At 43.4% G+C, this 17,993-nt stretch overlaps 1 protein-coding gene across 2 annotated transcripts in view; it reads left to right on the forward strand.

The window, feature by feature from the left end:
* Positions 1-17,993, forward strand: part of SUN1 (Sad1 and UNC84 domain containing 1) — a 112,701-nt gene that overhangs the window by 27,308 nt on the left and 67,400 nt on the right. For both annotated transcript variants that reach the window (XM_077449064.1, XM_077449063.1), the window contains 2 exons: positions 14,036-14,224; positions 17,778-17,965. In XM_077449064.1, coding sequence (XP_077305190.1) covers positions 14,036-14,224; positions 17,778-17,965 — 377 coding nt within the window. The remainder of the gene's footprint in view (positions 1-14,035; positions 14,225-17,777; positions 17,966-17,993) is intronic.

Below are 17,993 nucleotides of genomic sequence, written 5' to 3' on the forward strand. Positions count from 1 at the left end.
GCCATACACGGCTTAGATTTTGTCCGATTCCTGTCAGATCTGCAATGATTCGAGTTGCAGGTGGCCCTATCAGCATCGTCCAGGTTCGACAAACTTTGACTGAAAAATCAAAGGAGCCGGATGGAAAGTTGTCAGCCGAGTGGCGATTGCATCCAACTAGATGCATAATTCAGACGTTCAGTCAGTTGCGTTTTCAGGTTCTGGCTATGCAATTGGCAAAAATACAATTAATAGCATTTATTTTAGGGGCTCATTAATACAGCTGCAGAGGGCTGTATACCGTGTATAGGAACGTATATTTCTGCTCTCTGGGAGTTGTGGTGTTGTGTACATCCACCTGTACAAATCAATGACAAGCTGCGGATGTATGCTGGTAACACATCTGAGCCTTTGAGGATGGGTGTGAGCTCATAAATCCAGCCATAAATACCACGCTTAACTGTAGCCATACTATAGAGTGTTTAGTATCTCAGATTATATGGCTTTAAAATATCATCACATCCAATAATTTCAACAAGACCTTTTTATTTTATTTTTTTGCTATGGCATTTTTAAAACTTTAATATTCCCATTTATAATAATTTGGTTTTTAGGGAACCTCGGCGCAGTGTAGCACAGAAAAGGTGACTAAACAACTATATTTGGGCTGTGATAAATATGCAGATATTTCTATTTGTCACATAACTATGAATGTTGAGCACCTAGGTGTGTGTGTGTGTGTGTGTGTGTGTGTGTGTGTGTGTGTGTGGCAAAATGTAGCAGTGGAACAGCTTGGTGAGGAGGAAGTGTGAACATGGGAAGACATTGTATGAATGTTTGGGTGGGAATGTTGTGAGCTTTTTCAGTTCAGGGTCTTGTGGAGGCAGAAAATATCATTTGAAATGGTGGGTGGAGAATCCGTGAATTGATTTAGGAATCTAGAGAATGGTAGAGAAGTAAAGTGTATCAATAAAGCATTAATAACGGGAACACACAGCTCAGTGGGATTTCTGGAGAACACTACATAGAGATGCACAAGTATAATACAATGGTATGTAAATATGAAAAAATGCTGCATAGAAACCACAACTTGTTTAGGTATGAGGGTAAACTACTGGAAGGGGGTAACTCTTAGGCCTCTTTCACACTTGTGTGACTTGTCAATCGACTTTGCAGTCCCAAATCGCAGGACAAGTCGTACCCCATGATTTCCAATGAGTACCATTCATCTGTGTGACTGACTTCAAAGTAGTCCCTGTACTACTTTGGTCCAACTTTGATGTGAGTTGAGGTCCATAGAACTCAAGTTTACACAGTCATTCCCTGAAATCGTGGCAAAATCGCATGACTTTCAAGTCACGGCAGTGTGAAAGGGGCCTTCATATGTAGACAATTAAGCCCATGCATTTCTGGTTCTAATTGCGTTGGGTGGAGTCGATCGGTTTAAAGAATGGTTGCTTGTGAAATGTGTTTATGCAATAAAACATCCTTATGTGACTGAAGTCTTGTATTAATCTGAGAGTCTTAAAAAGAAATAGAACCTCTCTTCTGTTAAACCGTCCTTGCATATGGGCTCTGATCTTTACTAGAAGTTAGCTGAATTCAATCTGAATGCCAGGCAGATCTAAAAATGTGTTTTTTTTTTTTTGTTTTTTTGTTTTTTTGTTTTTTGTGTTTTTTTTTTTATTTTTTTTTTTTATTTTTTAATCTTTGGCCCTTTTCACATGTGATTTTTGTGCAGCTTAAGTGCGCTATCACATAACAAAACTGCACCAAAGATGCAGCATGTAGGACTTTTCATAGCGCAGCGCACCTGCACAGCATGAACAATTGCATAGGATTTAATGGGGAATAGTTTATAGTTTTTTGCCGTGGGAAAAAACACCAGTGTGACAGGGGCCTTAAAGTGGTTGTAAACCCATTACAACCCCTATATTAAGGCTTACCTGTAGCTACCGTGGATATCTCCTAAACCTGCATGGCTTAGGAGATGTCTATCCCTGTATCAGCATGTGCCCACGTCATTGGCACATGTGCACTGAAGCAATGATGCCTCGGAGTGATTGTCATTGCGGCTCTGGCGAATCAGAGCCGGAGCCCAAGATACCCGGAAATAACTCCGGCAGTTATGTCGCCCGGCAGAGCAGTGTGCCTGGGACTGCTGCGGGGGCTTCGATCTAAGGTGAGTCTTCTTTATAGAGAATTCACTCTTGGCTTAGCTAGTTTATTATTTTAGTTTGTAATCTTTAGACCCATTTCACACTGAAGGAGTTTTAATGCTAAAAATCATGCCTGAAAAACGCCTCCCATGCCACCCTAGTGTGGAAAGCACTCGGGAGCGCTTGTGGGATATTCTGAAAAGTCCTTCAAGCAGCCTCTTTGAAGTGGTGTATGCACTGCCCCCAAAAGGCCTTGCCCATTGAAAGCTGCAGCACGAGTGCTTTTAACCCTTCGGCTGATAGACAATTCAGTGTGAAAGTTATCTTCTGGTACCGTAATAGATGCAGTGCATATGGATTGGTACAACCTGGGTAAAATCTTGGGTGTCATACCTGACCCCACATTGTGAGGGCAACCTGTATACCCCTTTCAAGCTAAAAAGAACACCTAAAGCTCCCGAAAACCTATTTTAAATAAAATCAATGACTGCTTTCAGACTGGGGCAGTAGTGCACTGGCAGGGTAGTAAAGAGCCCCTCTCTGCTCTTCAAAAGCACCTGAAAAGCACTCCTTGTTTAACTGGCAGTTCAGAAGCGCCTCAGTGTGATGGTGCTTTCACACTGGGGTGGTGTCTGCGTCAGCGGTAAAGCTTTGCCCGTTTTTAGTGATGCTTTACTACTGTTATAGCAGCGTTTTTGTCACGGCTTTTCAGGTGGTAGTGGGGCACTTTTAACCCCCAAGAAGGGGTTTAATGGGGTTAAAAACGGTCGTGATGCGGTGCTTCTGAAGTGCTGCCTATTCATTCTAATGGGCAGGGGCAATGTGTACTCTGCTCCAAAGATGCTGCTTGCAGGACTTTTTTTATTTTATTTTTTTACTTTTTCCCATCCTGCAAGTGCACCGCCCAAGTGTGAAAGCACTTGGGCTTTCACACTGGGGTGACTTGAAAGGCAATTTTTAGTGCTAAAACACCTGCTAAATGTCTCGGTGTGAAAGGGGTTGTAAAGGTAACGTTTTTTCACCTTAATGCATTCTATGCATAAAGGTGAAAAAAAATAATAATAATTCTAACAATGCCGGTGCCCCCAGCCCCACACTCGCCCCCCGACGTCCTTCGCCGCTCACCCTGGAGCTGATTGGCTAGAGTGGATGGATTGAAAGCAGCTGCTTGCTGTAATACGGGAACGTGTGCCCGCAAGCACTCCACAACTTCATGCGAGCTCCCTCGCATAGTGTAGAGTCCTTGCGGGAGGGAGCTGACAGCCGCCGTGGGACCCCAGAAGACGAGGTTCGGGACCATTCTGTGGAAAGCGAGCTGAACAGTGGAGATAAGTATAACATGTTTGTTATCTTGTTGATCCTTTTAATGTTGCTTCGGACACTGGATTCTGCTTGGGTGCTTGCCTTGGCTCTTGCTGCAACATGTCTAGTGCGCTAAATACAGGATCCATCCCTTTGGAACCTAGTCTCTAAGGATCCCTTTTGTGACTTGCAAACTTTGGACCCTATTTAGAGACCAGCGACATGGACAGGTGAGACAGGGTTACTCTGGTTTTTGGACAGTCACTGTAGCCCCATAGTAGGCATTAGAAACCAATGGGCTTGATTTACTAAAGGCAAATTAGTTGCTCTGCAGCATAGTAAATGAGGTAAAGCTCTGCTGACTTTCATCATCCAATCATGTGCAAGCATATTGAGTATTCTTTGCAAAGTGTAGCTTTCTCTCATTTACTGAGCTATGCAGTTGCAAAGTGCACAAGTCTATTTGCCTTTATTAAATCACCCCCAATTTATCACTTGTTTTACACTTGTGTATCCTGATTTAGTGTTCATGAACATGTTGTGAGGACTAGCTTAAACTGATAGAGCTCTTAAGGACACAGCCACTCGCTTTTCTTTTTAAGGGAAAAGTTCAGGGTTCAAGAAATCAAAATCAATGGGTTTCCCTTGTTGGGGTATTCAGCATTTCCATCCAAAAGTGTATTTGCTTTGTAAGAATAAATCGCCTTTAACGTTGGGTGTCCTACTTGTGTGGATGTTTCTGCAGTATGTAAAACTAGAAAAATCGTTTTTACATTTTAGAACGGGATGCCTTGAGACTGTCCATAATTTTGTAAAGGGTGCCTTGACTGAAAAAAGGTTGCGGAACCCTGCCATACACAACTCTGCTGCTCTGGCTCCCACTTGTCTCTTAGGTAATGCTCTCCTGACTCCTGGGCAGAGACTTCCTCTGTCTACCCGTGTGAAGCCCAGAACACTAAGTGTCTCTCCTAAAAGCCCAGCAAACGCCTGCCCCATTTGTGTGCTGGTGCTTCTCAAAACACAGACCCAGGATTGGATATTTCATCTCCCAGTTTTCTACAAAATCTCCAAGCTCCAGGTTTACCAACCAATTTCCTCTTAACCACTTGACCACTGGGCACTTAAACCCTTAATAACCAGACCAATTTTCAGCAATGACAATTACTCAGTCATGCAACACTGTACCCACATGAAATTTTTGTCCTTTTTTTCACACAAATAGAGCTTTCTTTTGATGGTATTTAATCACCTCTCGGGTTTTTTATTTTTTGTGCTATAAAAGAAAAAAGACCGAAAATTCTGTAAAAATAATTTTTCTTCGTTTGCTATAAAATTTAGCAGATTAGTAATTTTTCTTCATAAATTTTGGCCAAAATTTATACTACTACATATCTTTGTTAAAGTACAAATTGGTGGATATTATTTGGTCTTTGTGAAAGTTAGAGTCCACAAGCTATGGTGCCAATATCTGAAAATTGATCACACCTGAAGTACTGACAGCCTATTTCAATTCTTGAGACCCTAACATGCCAGAAAAGTACAAACACCCCCAAATGACCCCTTTTTGGAAAGAAGACATTCCAAGGTATTTAGTAAGAGGCATGATAAGTTTTTTAAAGTTGTAATTTTTTTCCCACAATTCTTTGCAAAGTCAAGATTTTTTTTTCCCTTTTTTTTTTTTTCCCCACAAAATTGTCATATCAGTTTTATTTCTCACACACAGCATATGCATACCACAAATTACACCCCAAAACACATTCTGCTATTACTCCCGAGTACGGCGATACCACATGTGTGAGACTTTTACACAGTGCGGCCACATACAGAGGCCCAACATGCAGGGAGCGCCATCAGGCGTTCTGGAGCACCCAGGACAATTCTGACATTTCTCTCCTACATGTAAAAATCATCATTTATTTGCTAGAAAATTACATAGAACCCCAAAACATATATATTTTTTTTTTAGCAAAGACCCTGGAGAATACAATGGTGGTCGTTGCAAATTTTTATCTCACACAGTATTTGCGCAGCAATTTTTTCGAACGCGTTTTTTTGGGGGGGAAAAAAGTTTTGTGCTTTAAAAAAAAAAAACACAGTAAAGTTAGCCTAATTTTTGCATAAAGTGAAAGATGAAGTTATGCTGAGTAAATGGATATCGAACATGTCACTCTTCAAAATTGCACATGCCCGTGGAATGGCGCCAAACATCGCTACTTAAAAATCCCCATAGGCGACGCTTTAAATTTTTTTTACTGGTTACATGTTTTGAGTTAGAGGAGGTCTAGGGCTAGAATTATTGCTCTTGCTCTAACGTTCACGGCGATACCTCACATGTATGGTTTGAACACCGTTTTCATATGTGGGCGGGGCTTGCATATGCGTTCGCTTCTGCATGCGAGCACATGGGGACAGGGGAGCTTTAAATTTTTATTTTTACTTTTTTATTGTTCATTTTACTTTATTTTAGTTTGACATTTTTTTTTTTCCCCCAAAAATATTTTTCCTTGTAATAGGAATATGGGATGACAGGTCCTCTTTACAGTGAGGTATGGGGTCAATAAGACCCCACATCTCACCTCTAGGCTGGGAAGCCTGAAATAAAAATAAAAAAATAAATAAAAAGATTCTGGCTTTGATCGTATTGGCGAGTTGGTAGAAGCTGGGTATTGCAGGGTATCTCCGTGTATGGCTGGGTATTGCAGGGCATCTCCAAGTATGGCAATTTATGGCAGGGTATTGGCGGGGTATGGAGGGGTTAAATTTGGTGAGCAGCGATGTGGGCACTGCAGATGCAGCCCACAGCGCTGCTGACACCGATCTCTTTCCCCTCCGCTGTACCGATCGGTACAGAGGGCGAGGGAGGAACCAGCGTCATAACATGACGCCGGTTTGTTTACAAGTGATCACTCCGTCATTTGACGGAGCGATCACGTGGTAAACGGGCGCGATGAGCGGCTGTTTACCGTGATCCGCCGGGTCCACTGGACCCGGCGGTCACGGATGCTCTCGTGTGTGTGCGCCCCAGGGGGCGCGCCAGAGCAGAATTCTGGGAGGCCGTTAATTAACGGCCTCTCAGAGTTAAACAACCGCCCTGAAGCCGTTAATCGGCTATGGGCGGTTGTTAAGTGGTTAAGCAAACCCCTGGGAGCCCCTCAACCTTCCTGGATAAGAATTCTCTCTGCTGTCTTGATGGCCATCAGATCTGATGTGTATCTGATTTAACAGCTATATCCTGTATTGAGGCATTCCTCATTCTTCACAAGGGAAAATTAGTCTTGTGCCCAAGACCATACGTTTCCTCCTAAGGTGGTGTCGGCCTTTCATCTGAATGAAGGCATAATCCTTCCTTCCTTCCTTCCTTCCTTCCTTCCTTCCTTCCTTCCTTCCTTCCTTCCTTCCTTCCTTGTGCCCTGCTCCTGAGCACCCAAAAGAGATCTCTACATTATCTGGCCATGGTCACAGCTGTCAAGAACTCTGTAAGGGGTATATTGTCTCAAGATCCACTACTGCTTTACTTATTGCTTTGCTTTGCCTTAGGTCAGAGGTATGAAATCTGCAGCCTTTGGGTTGCATGCAGCCCAACGTCGCTATGAATGAATGTGGTCTAACACAATCTTACACTTACTATTTTTTTTAAAAACGGTATATTTGTGAACAACTATTTTTAAGTATGAAGCACTCGATGGGAAAAATTAGAAGAAGAATATATAGGAGCACCTTGAGAATTGCTGCTACATAAATTGAACCAGATATTGAGGTATTCGTTTATCAGAAACTGTCATATATCGCACTCGTTTTTATGTTGCCCTCTTTTTTTTTTTTTCTTATAATAAAAAAAAAATATACAAATTTAAGTAGTTGTATTACTCAGATAAGTACATCTACCGTATATCATTGATAGTTAACTTGTGATCTGCCTGACTTTTCTACTCATCAGCCCCCCCCCCCCCCCACATCAAAACTTCCTCTTACAGTGTGCACTAGAAGCTGCAGAAAATCGGAGCCCACCTAATTTCATTGCTGGAGGACATTTAGCATCATCTAGTTCTTTCCTTTCCAGCTTTAATGTCCCTGGCCCACACCTTATAATGTATTGGATATCAGTACTTTCAATCATGGAGGCTACTCAAATGTGGGTGTTACCACAAATTCCTGTTTTTAGCCCCTTCACTGGCCATAATCTGTCTGCATTACATAAAGAAGCACACAGACCTAGTACTGGAGTTGTTTGGCCTAAAATAAGTATGTAATAAAAACCTGTTTTATTTTTAATATCATTAGCAGTTTGAGGTGGAACCAGGGAACTTTCTTAAACGTCATCTTTAAAACACAACATTTGGAGAAGGAGGGGAAGCTAGCTGGAATATTTAAGAGTCCTGTTTTGCACAGTGCATGTATGAACATGCTTACAGAAGGGGCATGCACCATGATGACCTAATCAATATGAATTGGTGCCCAGTCAGGTTACAGTGAACACTGGGCTAGGCTGCATTGTGCAGCTACAGGGTAGCCTGCACAGAGGTCTACAGTAGGTCTTTGGTGGGTAGAACCCGACATCTCTAATAAAAAGCTGTTTGTCTATAATTTTTAGTCTTTATTTTACAAATGATCAAATCTGTATTGTGTGTTGGCTAACTGATTCAGTAGATTTATTTGTATGTTAATGAAGAAGAAATAGCTGAAAATAGAATGTAATGGGGTTACATGGTGGCAGCTGACAACTGTTTAACCACTTTCAGACCGGACCATTTTGCTGGTAAATGACCAGAGGTCTTTTTACACTTTGGCACTGCGCTGCTTTAACTGGTAATTGCGCGGTCATGCAATGTTGTACCCAAACAAAATTTGCGTCCTTTTCTTCCCACAAATAGAGCTTTCTTTTGATGGTATTTGATTGCCTCTGCGATTTTTATTTTTTGCGATATAAACGTAAAAAGACCGCAAATTTTGAAAAAAAATGATATTTTCTACTTTTTGTTATTAGAAAAATCCAATAAACTCAATTTTAGTCATACATTTAGGACAAAATGTATTCAGCCACATGTCTTTGGTAAAAAAAAAGTCAATAATTGTATATTTATTGGTTTGCGCAAAAGTTGTCACATCTACAAACTAAGGTACGTTTTCTGGAATTTACGCAGCTTTTAGTTTACGACTGCCTATCTCATTTCTTGAGGTGCTAAAATGACAGGGCAGTACAAAACCCCCCCAAATGACCCCATTTTGGAAAGTAGACCCCCTAAGGAAATTGATAAGAGGCATGTTGAGCCCATTGAATATTTTATTTTTTTGCCTCAAGCGATTGAATAATGACAAAAAAAAAATATTTTTTTTTTTTTTACACAAAGTTGTCACTAAATGATATATTGCTCACACATGCTATGGGCGTATGTGAAATGACACCCCAAAATAAATTCTGCTGCTTCTCCTGAGTACGGGGATACCACATATGTGGGACTTTTTGGGAGCCTAGCCGCGTACAGGGCCCCGAAAACCAAGCACCGCCTTCAGGCTTTCTAAGGGCGTCAATTTTTGATTTCACGCCTCACTACCTATTACAGTTTTGAAGGCCATAAAATGCCAAGATGGCACAAAACCCCCACAAATGACCCCATTTTAGAAAGTAGACACCCCAAGCTATTTGCTGAGAGGCATGTTGAGTCCATGGAATATTTTATATTTTGCCACAAGTTGCGGGAAAATTACAAACTTTTTTTTTTTTTTTTTTTTTTTCACAAAGTTGTCACTAAATGATATATTGCTCATGCATGCCATGGGCATATGTGAAATGACACCCCAAAATAAATTCTGCTGCTTCTCCTGAGTACGGGGATACCACATATGTGGGACTTTTTGGGAGCCTAGCCGCGTACGGGGCCCCGAAAACCAAGCACCGCCTTCAGGCTTTCTAAGGGCGTAATTTTTTGAGTTCACTTCTCACTACCTATTACAGTTTTGAAGGCCATAAAATGCCAAGATGGCACAAAACCCCCACAAATGACCCCATTTTAGAAAGTAGACACCCCAAGCTATTTGCTGAGAGGCATGTTGAGTCCATGGAATATTTTATATTTTGCCACAAGTTGCGGGAAAATTACAAACTTTTTTTTTTTTTCACAAAGTTGTCACTAAATGATATATTGCTCACGCATGCCATGGGCATATGTGAAATGACACCCCAAAATAAATTCTGCTGCTTCTCCTGAGTACGGGGATACCACATATGTGGGACTTTTTGGGAGCCTAGCCGCGTACGGGGCCCCAAAAACCAAGCACCGCCTTCAGGCTTTCTAAGGGCGTTACAGTTTTGAAGGCCATAAAATGCCAAGATGGCACAAACCCCCCCCCCCCAAATGACCCCATTTTAGAAAGTAGACACCCCTAAATTTAGGGGTACACTAGTGAGACTAGGTAATAAATGGCGGGTGCCCTGAAACTATAAAAAAATAACTAACCAACCAGCGTCACCTGTAACAGTTATATGGTGATCACTGGTGAAAGGGTTAACTAGGGGGCAATCAGGGGGCTTTATGCGGTAGTATATGGGGGTCCCTGGCGCTATAAAAAGCTGCGGCGAACCTAAATACCTACCTGCCTAACTAGCGTCACCTGTGACACTAATACAGCGATCAGAAAAACGATCGCTTATTAGGCTGGGTTCACACTGGAGCGATGCGGGAACGCCACGAATGCGCGGCAGGTTCCCGCATCGCATGCCTCCCGGCGGCAGTTCACACTGCCCTATGCGAACTGCTGGGAGTGTCAGTGAAATGTTAATGACACCCCCAGATCAGTTCGCATATCGCAGTGCGATCTGCAAACTTGGATCGCATGGTGTGAACACCCATGCGATCCGATTCTGCTGCGGACCAAAAAAAGGGTCCCGTGCGAGTTTGCGGCGGGTGCGACACGAATTCAGCCATACTATCTGTATAGCTGAACTCGAATCGCACAGAGATCGGATGTGATTTGCACTGCAGTGCGGTGCGAATCACATCCGTTCTCATAAACCGCTGCAATGTGAACCCAGCCTTAGTGACACTGGCGACGGGGGGTGATCACGGGGTTAAACCTTTATTGGGGGGGTTAGGGGGGTACCTTAGAACTAAAGGGGGCTAACCCTAACTGCCCTAACAGTTATTAGTCACGAATGACACCTGCCGGGTGATCAGGGGGTTAAACCTTTATTAGGTAATAAATGGCGGGTGCCCTGAAACTATAAAAAAATAACTAACCAACCAGCGTCACCTGTAACAGTTATATGGTGATCACTGGTGAAAGGGTTAACTAGGGGGCAATCAGGGGGCTTTATGCGGTAGTATATGGGGGTCCCTAGCGCTATAAAAAGCTGCGGCGAACCTAAATACCTACCTGCCTAACTAGCGTCACCTGTGACACTAATACGGCGATCAGAAAAATGATCGCTTATTAGGCTGGGTTCACACTGGAGCGATGCGGAAACGCCGCGAATCCGCGGCGGGTTCCCGCATCGCATGCCTCCCGGCGGCAGTTCACACTGCCCTATGCGAACTGCTGGGAGTGTCAGTGAAATGTTACTGACACCCCCAGATCAGTTCGCATATCGCAGTGCGATCTGCAAACTCGGATCGCATGGTGTGAACACCCATGCGATCCGATTCTGCTGCGGGCCAAAAAAAGGGTCCCGTGCGAATTTGCGGCGGGTGCGGCGGGTGTGGCGGGTGCGGCGGGTGCGGCGAATGGCTGAACTCGAATCGCACAGAGATCGGATGTGATTTGCACTGCAGTGCGGTGCGAATCACATTCGTTCTCATAAACCGCTGCAATGTGAACCCAGCCTTAGTGACACTGGCGACGGGGGGTGATCACGGGGTTAAACCTTTATTGGGGGGGTTAGGGGGGTACATTAGAACTAAAGGGGGCTAACCCTAACTGCCCTAACAGTTATTACAGTCACAAATGACACCAATGCAAAAAAAAAAAAAAAAAAAAAAAAAATGACATTGGTGTCACTGTGACTGGGGGGCAGGGGTAATTGGGGGGGTGATCGGGGGGTAAAGGGGGGGTGTGAGTGTGCCTGGCATGTTCTACTGTGTGTGGGATGTGTTGGTGCAACTCACTGATCCGCTCTCCTCCGTGTCGGAACGAAAAATACCGACACGGAGGAGAGAATACATCACTTCCTCTCCTGTGTTTACATTACAGGAGAGGAAGTGATGTCACCGGGGATTTCCATTCGTCGGGAGCGATCGCGAGGGGGTGGCCATGAATGAATGGCCGTCCCCTCGTCCGGGATCGCTCCCGAACGAAAACCGACCGCCGCAGGCACCGGGCGGGGGCCCGATCGGGCCCCCGACCCGCGGGAGGCAAAGGACGTACATATATGTGCTTATGCCTGCCCGTGCCATTCTGATGACGTACATCGGCGTGAGGCGGTCGGCAAGTGGTTAAGTATTTGCATTCTTAGCTTTTATAATTGTATAAAGGAAATAATAAGGGAAGTGTGTTTGGAAGTTGTAGAAGAGTTTCTATTGAGCTCTTGTAGTGGGTTTGACAGCTGCTGTGTATGTGTATCACATTTGGAGCTCTAGTAACAGATGTTCTGTGGTGAATGTACATGGCTCTTGTTCTTGTCCAGAGGACTAGTAGAATCAGCATATTGATGCATACAAAGGCTTTTTTTTTTTTTTAAACCAGATTTCAGTGTCATCCAGGAATGAATATTGTGGGGATATCCCAGAAAATTGTATGACATTGGTCAAGGGCTTGCAATAGAACTGGGCTCACTACATGTCTAGTTGCACACACCAACATAGGTTTTTGGAGGGTTTTTGTCGCCCCCCCCCCCCCCCAATTATAAACCAATCCTGACAATGGAGATAAATTGCTACTGTCATGAAATCAGTATCACTATAATGGGCCTATATTTTGTTACTCCCTCTCTGCCTTACCAACCACATTCAGACATTAAGATAGGTCTAACAGTGTCTGGAAAAAACTTAAGTACTGAAATGTTTTACTTTAAGCATGGAGGCAGCAAGAAAGTGTGTGTGTGTGTGTGTGTGTCTCCTGCATCACAAACAGTGGTGGACCGATTGTGTCAATGTGGTTGTAGAGGTGGAATGGTTTATTTTTCCTTCTGCATGCAGCTCTCCAGCCCCCCTTCTACTTGCCTACTCCCAAACTTAATTGAGGGATGTGCACAAGAGCAGTGTCTCTCTCCCTGTTTCCTAGCTCAGATACAATAGCAGGAACCATTGGCTTCTGCTGCTGTCAGTCACAGCCAGTGAGGAGGGGGAGGGGCCAGGCTGTGTCTTGTGTACACACACAGTGCAGTACAAGAGCCAACGGCAGGGGTGCGCAATACCCACGTACCCAACCCACTATGACCTATGTGGTTTGTAATTCTTTTTTTCTTTTTCATTTTGGGCACTTGGATATATTGGGGCAAAGTTGGTTTAGTTGTAGGAGGAAAGGGGAGATTTTTGTGGATTGATAGAAGTGTAATGTTTTCCCAGGCTGGAAGGGTGCTGTGATTTGTTTGATTTTGATGGGCAAATTGGCCTTTTAGTAACCACAGTAAACTTTCATATCAATCCATGCATTCTGGGTTGTGGTATGTGGCCAGGATATTGACCCTCACCTATACACCTCTCTGTACAAAAGTTTTAGATAGGTCATGGTGGGTTTGGTGCATGGGTATAGCACACCCCTGCTTTTTCTATTAAGATTTCCCACGTAAAGACCAATCGTACAGTATAAGCATACATCAGGTCTGTGTGTGTGTGTTTTTTTTTTTTTTTTTTTTTTTCTCCCCCCACACACAAGACCCCCCTAGCAAGCTGCTTGCTATGGGGGCACTTGGTGAGGAGGAGCTAGGAGCACCGGCAGGGGACCCGAGAAGTAAAGGATGAGGACAATTGTTTTGCACAGAGCAGGTAAGTATATAGCATTTTTGTTATTTTTAATTAAAATGAATGCTAGCATTTACAATCACTTTAAGGAGTCCATACATTTGAAGTGGACGGGGGAATCATCCCCACTGTACCTTTTTTGTATTCTGACTGGGTTGGGGACAGCACTGATTGAGTGGTCAAAGTCTGACTGTGCGGTCGACTTCTGTACAATCACCCTGCCCATACATAGATCAAAATTTGTCCGACCCCGGCCCCCCCACTGAACCGCCCAAATTTGGATCCATGTATGGTCAACTTTTTAAAGGAAAATACACTGGCGCACTACAGGAAAATCTGAATGCAGTATGCTGATGCACTACAGCAATGCCCAAATTAAGTAAACAGGTGCACTACAACAATACCTGAATAAAAATATAAGCAGGTAGGCATCTCCCAGATTTCATTTTTACTTTGACTGTTGTACAGTGGAGTTCAGTGCTACTTATCATGGGGGGGGGGGGGGCACATATCCAGAACAAGTTTTCCAAGCTGCCTGGAAAATTGTTCCATTGAGATTGAACCTACTGTTTTGGGGGCAGGATCTATAAACCTCAGACCAGGCAGTTACAATCTCCAGGTCTAGGTCTAAAACCCATCCATTGTGTTGTAAATATTTGTAGTGGATATCTCTGCAAACACAACTGTTACTTATTATTTTAGCTCCAGTTACTCTTCAGCTGCGTTGGATTTTGAGAACTTGCATAAGTTGGATCCAGTGTTTGATTCTCCAAGAATGTCACGGCGTAGTCTCCGTTTGACAACAACCAGCTTTCCAGATGATCGCCACAATGAAAGTATTGCCTCAAACATCTCCTATTCTGGAGGTGTCTCCGAGAGATCACTCAGCAGGTAAGTTGCACAACACGTTGTTTGGCTGTATTTAAACACATTTTATTTCACTTTTTGTGAGCTGTAGTGTCCACGTGGTCTTTGTGTATATTTTTATTGCATTTAAATTCTGTTGTGCCAATTGTGGTTGTAAAAAAATTGTAAGTTTTGAAGTTCTGTTACTTTCTGCTGTATTGTCTTTGTTCATTTTAAATTTTATTTCATCTTAATCTCTGGCAGTGATGGCCAGTTGGATTAGGCCTCATTTACAATGGCACTGTCGCACCTGAATTTCTAAAGGCATATATAGCATATGGGTAAAAGAATATCCACGCCGCCTAAACTGTAATAAATATGGTGCTTGCTTGCAGCAAGCACCAATTGGTCAAACGCTGCCCAGCAGAAAATGTAATAAAAATCCAATATATGGTGCTGCGCTCCAAGTATAAGTATAAAACAAAGCAAGTGCTCAGTGATTCATATAAAGGGGTAAGTGTACAAGATAATAGACTCCAAAATTCAACTTCATACACTAAAAAATAAATAATAAATACAAAATCTAAAGTGCTAGATAATACAAATGGTAGGTGATGAACTTCCCATGTGCAAATAGTCTGTTAGAGTACAGCGCCCAAACCAATGCTAACACAAATAGGATAAAGTACAAGTGACGCAAAGTTTAAAGAAAACCTATATCTTCAAAATGGTGCTAGTGATCAGTGTTCTAGCATTCTGTTAAGATGTGAATAAGGGATCCTTTTCTTCTGTACAGTTACACCTAAAAGTGCAGTGGCTGCTTACCTTACCGCTGTAAGGTAACGGTATAAAGATATCAAAGGGTAATCCAAATTTCAGAATCCTGCAGTGGGTCTCCCTGAATATTTCCTTGTGGATGGCGGTCTATATAGAGCCTGGTATCCTGGTGAATGCTTCTCATTTGTGTGCATCTCCTTTACATAAGTTACTAGATCCTCTCCGGTGGACACCTCAACAGATGGAGAAAAAAAAAGAGCGGAGGGCCACAATAGTGACGTATATAAAACTAGAAATGTATTTGCTTTCAGCCAAAGTAAAGTACTCACAAGCAGTTAAAGCGGAGGTCCACCCTAAAGTGGACCTTCCGCTCATCGGAACCCTCCCCCCCTCCGGTGCCACAATCGGCACCTTTCAGGGGGGAGGGGGGTGCAGTTACCTGGATTATCCAGGTAACTGCACCCACTTCCGGGATAGCTCTCTGCGGAAAGGGGCGTAACTTACGCCCCTTTCCGCAAGTGCCCGCCCCTTCCCGCAAGTGCCCCGCTGCCTGCTGGGAAACACACAGATCCCAGAGGCAGCGGGGAGCATCCTTATTGCGCAGCGCGATTCGCGCATGCGCAGTAGGGAACAGGGAAATGAAGCCGAAAGGCTCCATTTCCTGATTCCCATACCCAAGATGGCGGCGGCAGGACCCGACAGACGACCTAGAGATCGGCTTCGGGTGCCGACATCGCGGGCACGCTGGACAGGTAAGTGTCACTATTTTAAAAGTCAGCAGCTGCTTTATTTGTAGCTGCTGGCTTTTAAAAAAAAAAAAAAAAAAAACGCGGAGTCTCGGTGGACTCCCGCTTTAAAATGAAGTAAAAACAAAACTAGCAATGGGCTCGCGGCCTGCCATCCCTGCCTGTATATTCTGACGCGAATCGTCACGTGGCTGTAAGCAAATACATTTCTAGTTTTATATACTTCGCTATTGGGGGGCCCCCCCACTCTTTACACGGGAGAAAAAAAAAAGCGGCGGGCCACCACTAGCGAAGTATTTAAAACTAGAAATGTATTTGCTTACAGGCACCGGAAGTGACGGCAGGCCGCGAGCCCGCTGCTTGTTTTTGTTTTTTACTTTATTTTAACTGCTTGTGAGTACTTTACTGTGGCTGTAAGAAAATACATTTCTAGTTTTATGCAAGTCCCTATTGGAGGCCCTCTGCTCCTTCTTCTTCTTCTTTTTTTTTTTTTTTTTTTTTTTTCTCCTCCATCTGTTGTGTCCACCTGAGAGGATCTCAATCGCTAGTAACTTGTGTAAAGGAGATGCACACAAATGAGAAGCATTCACCAGGATACCAGGCTCCATATAGACCGCCATCCACAAAAATATTCAGGGAGACCCACTGCAGAATCCTGGAATTTTGAGTACCCTTTGATATCTTTGATGTTGCCTTACAGCGGTAAGGTAAGGAGCCACTGCACGGAAGAAAAGGATTTACTTATTCACATCATCACAACACAGAATGCCAGCACCATTTTGAAGATGTATGTTTTCTTTGAACTTTGCGTCACTTGCACTTTATCCTATTTTTGTTAGCGTCAGTTTGGATGCTGTACTATATCAGACTATTTGCAACTATTGCACATGGAACGTTCATCACTTATCTTTTGTATTATCTAGAGCTTTAGATTTCTATAATTGCTATGTTTTTAATGTATGCATTTGAATAATTTTGGAGTCTATCTTGTACACTTAGCATTTTATATAAATCCCTGAGCACTTTGTTTTATTACTTGGAGCGCAGCGTCATATTTTTTTATTACATTTATAGCATATCATTTTCAATGGTGCCATTTTCACTTTTTGATTACCTACGTTTTTAGGTTCTGTCAGTTAGCTGTATTTGGAGAATTTGCTCAGGATCTGTTTAGAAAATGTGGCTAAACACAGGGAAATGTGTTCTGCGAGACATTAAGTTCTACCCAGCTGGGCTCGGCACCAGGTTGCTACGGCCAGCCCACCCACCCAATCCTCTCTCCCCAGTCCTCGCACACAGGACCAGAGCAAGGGGTGGGAAAAAAGTTTCAGTGGCAGAGATTCGGGAGGAGTGGAAAGTGCTCTCCCATCCTAGCAGTGGAGCGCTTCTCTGTACTGCAGATTACACAGGATTGCTCCTAGCTGGAACAGTGCATGGCTTAATTGCCCTACCCACATTTCTGTGAGTTGAGCAGTCTTTGGAGGAGAATAGGGGGTGGATAATCAAGCTGTGTACTATCTGATGTAAGTGTGATCCTGTGTAATCTGGAGCACTGTTATAACTGGAGTGGGTGAGCACAGAGATCCTGTAGTTCTCGACTGTAAGATTGGTATGGGTGGGGACTTGTGGGGGGGGTGTGTGTGCGGGGGTGAAATTTTTTGCTGAAAAGGGTAATTTGGAGGGGGTTGTGCGAAGGGGGGATTTGGGGGAGAGGATTTGCGCTCATGCCAACCACACTTTATTCGTTCTTTCTCTTTGTAAGATCCTTTTTACTGGATTTCTGAGATCTGTGTAGTAACTTATTTTATGAAAGTGGAGTAAAGGGAAAGTGTTGCCCTTTACAAACTTTTCTCTTACTTTTTTTTTTTTTTTAATCTGGTCATTGTGTTTAGTACTTCAGATTTCTTTACTTTCCGCGGTACAGTGCGAAATAAAGACTTTTACATATCGTGTAGGAGGGTAGGATACCTTCAGGCTGTCCTCACCTGTATCATTCTGCTACATTGATATGACCAGAGATGGTGGTGTACATTGGCTTCCAATGCCTTTTGTATTTACAATTCGTTTTATTTCAGGTCTTTCAGACAGCAGCATAACACCAGCAGACAATCCTCAAGCGGCCATCGTTCTGCAACATTGAAAGCGGCATCAAATACATCCTTGCAAAGTAGCTTTAGCTCTCATGTGTCTGATACCTCCATGTTGTCCACTGTGCTGGATGAATCATCAATACGAGAGCAGACAGAAGTGAATCATTTATGGGGTGAGCCAACTGTCTTATGCCATCCAAT

The sequence above is a fragment of the Lithobates pipiens genome, unplaced genomic scaffold (genome assembly GCF_037356315.1).
Source record: "Lithobates pipiens isolate NorthernLeopardFrog02 unplaced genomic scaffold, aLitPip1_a1.2 Scaffold_22, whole genome shotgun sequence".
NCBI classification, from domain to species: domain Eukaryota; kingdom Metazoa; phylum Chordata; class Amphibia; order Anura; family Ranidae; genus Lithobates; species Lithobates pipiens.